The sequence below is a fragment of the Trachymyrmex septentrionalis genome, unplaced genomic scaffold, assembly GCF_001594115.1.
Source record: "Trachymyrmex septentrionalis isolate Tsep2-gDNA-1 unplaced genomic scaffold, Tsep1.0 scaffold22, whole genome shotgun sequence".
NCBI lineage: Eukaryota > Metazoa > Arthropoda > Insecta > Hymenoptera > Formicidae > Trachymyrmex > Trachymyrmex septentrionalis.
In genome coordinates this window covers 5,447,678-5,452,079 of record NW_017305375.1, presented here as the reverse complement: position 1 = coordinate 5,452,079, position 4,402 = coordinate 5,447,678, and the positions used below count along the sequence as shown (strand labels likewise).

Here is a 4,402-nt window from a genome sequence, read left to right as displayed (position 1 = left end):
TATATATATATATATATTTATTTCAAAATATATATTTGATAATCTCAAATCAGAGTTACATAACAAAGTATTATATTTTATTGTATATTTCTGTGGTTCTTACTAATATAAGCGAATTTTTCAATCAATCTGCCATACTAAAATATATATGTGTATAAACAAGAAAAGAAATATAAAAAGAAAAAGCATAAGTAAAGTCGCTTTTTTAGCTTGATAAAAAGTTTATGAAAAGCACAATTGTTTTAATTCAACATTTCGTATTTGATCACCTTGAAAATCGGTTACCACGATTCGCCCAGAGGTCTCAATACGACATCCTGTATCTATGGGCAGAAGATATCATTTTTATTTTATATGACAAGAGAGGACAATGTTTAGACTATCTAAAGATGTATGTACGACATACCAACACGTGAGGAGGATTAGACAACACATAAATTGCCGCCGCTGCGACGTCGTCCGGATTCAAAACCGGCATTGCTGCCATTGCTTCCGGGGAGAACACGCTGTAAGAAGCCATGAATTCCGTCGCAACCAAACCAGGACTAATATTCTACATATGACAGAAATAATGTAATTAAAAAGGTTTGTTCTTACCTTATATAAGCTTCTTATTCTATTTTAAATACATATGTATATACTTCTTATCATCAATTGTATAAAAATAATTTTTAATATATCAAGAAGAGAATTTAAAATGATTTCAATAAAAATATATTGTTTTGAGGAACAGTTACGTTTCATTTATTAAATGTCTTACTGTGACACGTATATGCGTGCCCGCGAGCTCGTGTCGCAAAGTCATGGCCAGGCCAGTGATAGCACGCTTTGATGCCGGATATACGCTAAATCCTGGAACGAAAGGCACCCTCTCGGCAACCAAGCTATTCACGTGAATCACGATGGCATCTTCAACCGCCGTCTCGCGCATCATGCGTACAGCCTCGCGTGTGCAGAGACAGAGTCCCAGAACATTCACGTCGAACACGGATCGCCAGTCCTCTAAAGTACCATCTGTAAAACATGTTGGAGAATTAAACTCAATTATTTTACGTTGTTCTCTACAATAATGCATTTTTATCTTTTTTACAATAAAATTGTCTATTTTGTATATCTGATTGAACAGAAGAGTTTAAAGAAAACCTATGAAAATTTCTTTAGAAGTAAAGAAATGTTAACATCGAATTTAGAATTTATGCACAGCTCTTACAGATCCATAATAAGAACTTCTTTATTTCTGAAGAAATTTTCATACGTTTTCTTTAAACTCTTCTGTCCAATATTAAGATCTTTACCTATGAGTGAAGATTCTTTGGTGATACCAGCGCTGTTAACGAGAACGCTTATCGGTCCAAGATTATCCTTTACCCACGCGAAAGCTACGGTTATGCTTTCCTCTTTAGTGACATCGCATTCCACGGCATGGAGTTTGTCTGAGAAATCTTTTAAACAATCAGCGATTTCCTTAATTTTTTCCACTCTCCTCGCGAAGCCTGCCACTATCATACCTGACATAACAAAATGATCATACCAATGAGCTCCATATTATATTAATTTAAACGTGGATTTTTTTCACATTACAATAATTCTCTAATAATAGGACTCTGAACGCAATATTTTACAACATTTCAAATAGTACGTCAATATCTTGTTTTCTTTCGAATGTAACAGTGATATTACACTTCCTAATTAGTGGACGTTACGGCAGCAATTATCTCGCGAGTCGAGATAAACGTGTGCAATCGTAAAGTCAAATTTCTCGCCGGAGGAATTTTAATCTAATATTAATTTATTGTAATTGGAATACTTCACCTTGTTTAACAAGATTTCGTGCGATTGCTGCACCAATTCCGGCGCTGGCACCAGTTACTACGGCCACTTTTCCGTTCCATCGCTCCATGCTTCTGCAGTGAGACTTGAGACGCAACTGCGGACCAGAAACCCTCGATAATCCAATTGCGTTACAAGCTTATCAATATGGAGAAAAAGGAGGACAGACATCCAACAGGTATGAAATTCGATAGTAAAAGAAATTCTTTGTAACTGATCACTGTCTGGCCTTGATCAGATGCAATTACATCTGATTGAATCTCGATCTTACGAAGAAAATAAAAAATCAATAGATTTTTTTTAGAAAAATAAGAGAAGAATTCAAAATCGGAATAAGTCCAATTTATTTCGTTTATTGTTTGCACACTATTTATTATCTATATTAATATATTATTTATAAATTGTTTAAGAGCAAAATTTTTATTCCATTTTTTACATTTATCAAGTTAATTAATTTAATTATACCGTATATTTATCGTTTATTATATTATACATATTTATTAATTATAATATTAAAATACCAATTAAATTTCTTAAATTCGGTCAAAGACCAATTATTGTGTAGTATGCGAGATGCAATTGCTTCTTTGTCATTTTAAACGCGTCTCGAGGCCAATGAAGATTAATTATCAATTGAGTTTATAATGAATTATAGCTAATAACTGCATATTTATGAGACCATATGTTCATGTATGTCGTCTGTAATAAACATTGTCGCATAAATTGTGATCGGATTTACTTGGAGCGTTTCTCCGTTTCATACGAACATCATGCATAATTATGTTAAAAATTTGAATTATATTTATTATAAATCGCAATTAGGTAAAGGTAAATAAATACCATTCAATTCCGATTTGGCTACAAGTATATTTTGGGCGTGAGGCGTCTACATGGATGAGTACTATACAATGCGAGGTATTAATTTTTCTTTCCTAGAGATCTAAAGTTTTCTTTATCGCATAACCGTGATATATCTCGAAATGATAATGATCGATCGAATGTGTAGAATTTCTAAACATCGGGACTTAGGCAGACAAATTTGGTACAAAGAATTGTGTATATGTTTCTTCCTTTCTATTTTTTTAGATGTTTAGAAGAGAACGTACCCTTCCTCTTTCTGTTCACTTTTAAAAAACACACCTCTCACTAACTCAACCGACGAACGAGCTCTAACATGTATAGTCGTATTAAAAGACGAGAAATAAAAAGGGATGTTCACGCCTTTGCTCTCTCTGTACCGCTTACTACATCGCCAATTGTTCTATTTACAAATCCTATTCCTTTTTACAAATATCTATACGCCTCTTATACGTTGCAAGAAAATATATCACTTTCTTCTCGTGTAGAGACACGTACGCTACGTTTACATCACGCTGAGTTCGCGACTGAGTTTACACCTTCTCTAAGCTGGTCATTGTTGTTCGTCTACCTTACGCGACGCGTATTTATAACGTGACGAATATCGAGAAACACATGCGACAAGGAAGAATACAACGAAAGTATAAGTTTCCAAAGTGAAGAGAGACATTTGCTTCGCGCTTAGTTTGGAAACTGCGATCTCATTGTGTGTTTCCACTGTCCCCATGTCTAACTAAATTTATTAATAATACGCGTCTAAACTAAATCTCGCACGAGTCGTAGGAAAATACATCAGAGGATGCGAATTTTCACAGCGTTTCAGAGATGTTGTCTTACATGTTTCTTTAGTATTGTACAGTTACATTATTATATTATATATAATGTCTATTTTTTAGGAACATTACATGTACCCTAACGAACGCTCTACGAGCTATCGAGAAATCTTTCTTTTTCCGTATTTGAACTCGTACAAAATAATAACCACAGTATTTACTCGAGACATCGAGATAGTACATTTTTCTATACATTCTACGCACAACAGTTTTCCCTAACATCTCACGTACACGCTGTATATAAACAAAATGGATAGAAATCATACAGATTAGACTCGATTATAGGCGAGAAAAAAAAGAGACAGCGAACGAATAGAGAACTATCTGTCGTTATTTACGCTTCATTGTTTTATCATGAGAGAAGATCGAGCATATTAAAAGACGGTAGAAATAATAGATAATATTGGTAATCAAAAGATTCAAAAGTTAGCGAGGATATCGCAATTTGGCGTTTACTAACCGCTTACTCCGACTATACACGAGCTAAAATAAATCTTTTATTCTTCCGAATCGCGGACGATCACAATCTCTCTTTCTCCTCGTGTCATATTCATATAAAATTGTACCGCCAATTATGAATACTTATTGTATTTAATTGCTTTAAGTGACACATATACGTGTACTCACGTGCACGAATACAAGAATACCACAGCTATCACATCGACGCAGGAGTAATAAAAATTTGCGCCGTAAAAATCCAATATTAACGAATTAAGCTAAGAATAAATATTAATTTCTTTTCTCATGTTTTTAATTATTACGATTTTTCGCAATAATTTCATTCCCGGAAGAGGAAAGAACGTTAGCGAATCTGAAGAGAGAGAGGGTAGGGGAGGGGGAGGGAGGGAGAGAGAGAGAGAGAGAGAGAGAGAGAGAGAGAG

The 4,402-nt window shown here is 34.3% G+C and overlaps 1 protein-coding gene across 1 annotated transcript; it reads right to left on the bottom strand.

Annotated features, from left to right (window-relative positions):
- Positions 1 to 97: 97 nt before the first annotated feature.
- Positions 98 to 2,018, bottom strand: LOC108748328 (farnesol dehydrogenase). Its single transcript, XM_018486396.1, has 5 exons — positions 1,813 to 2,018; positions 1,296 to 1,508; positions 761 to 1,014; positions 407 to 553; positions 98 to 323 (listed from the first exon to the last, which is right to left on the bottom strand). The coding sequence occupies exons 1-5, from the start codon at positions 1,898 to 1,900 to the stop codon at positions 282 to 284; spliced, it is 744 nt and encodes a 247-aa protein (XP_018341898.1). The 5' UTR covers positions 1,901 to 2,018; the 3' UTR covers positions 98 to 281.
- Positions 2,019 to 4,402: the final 2,384 nt, after the last annotated feature.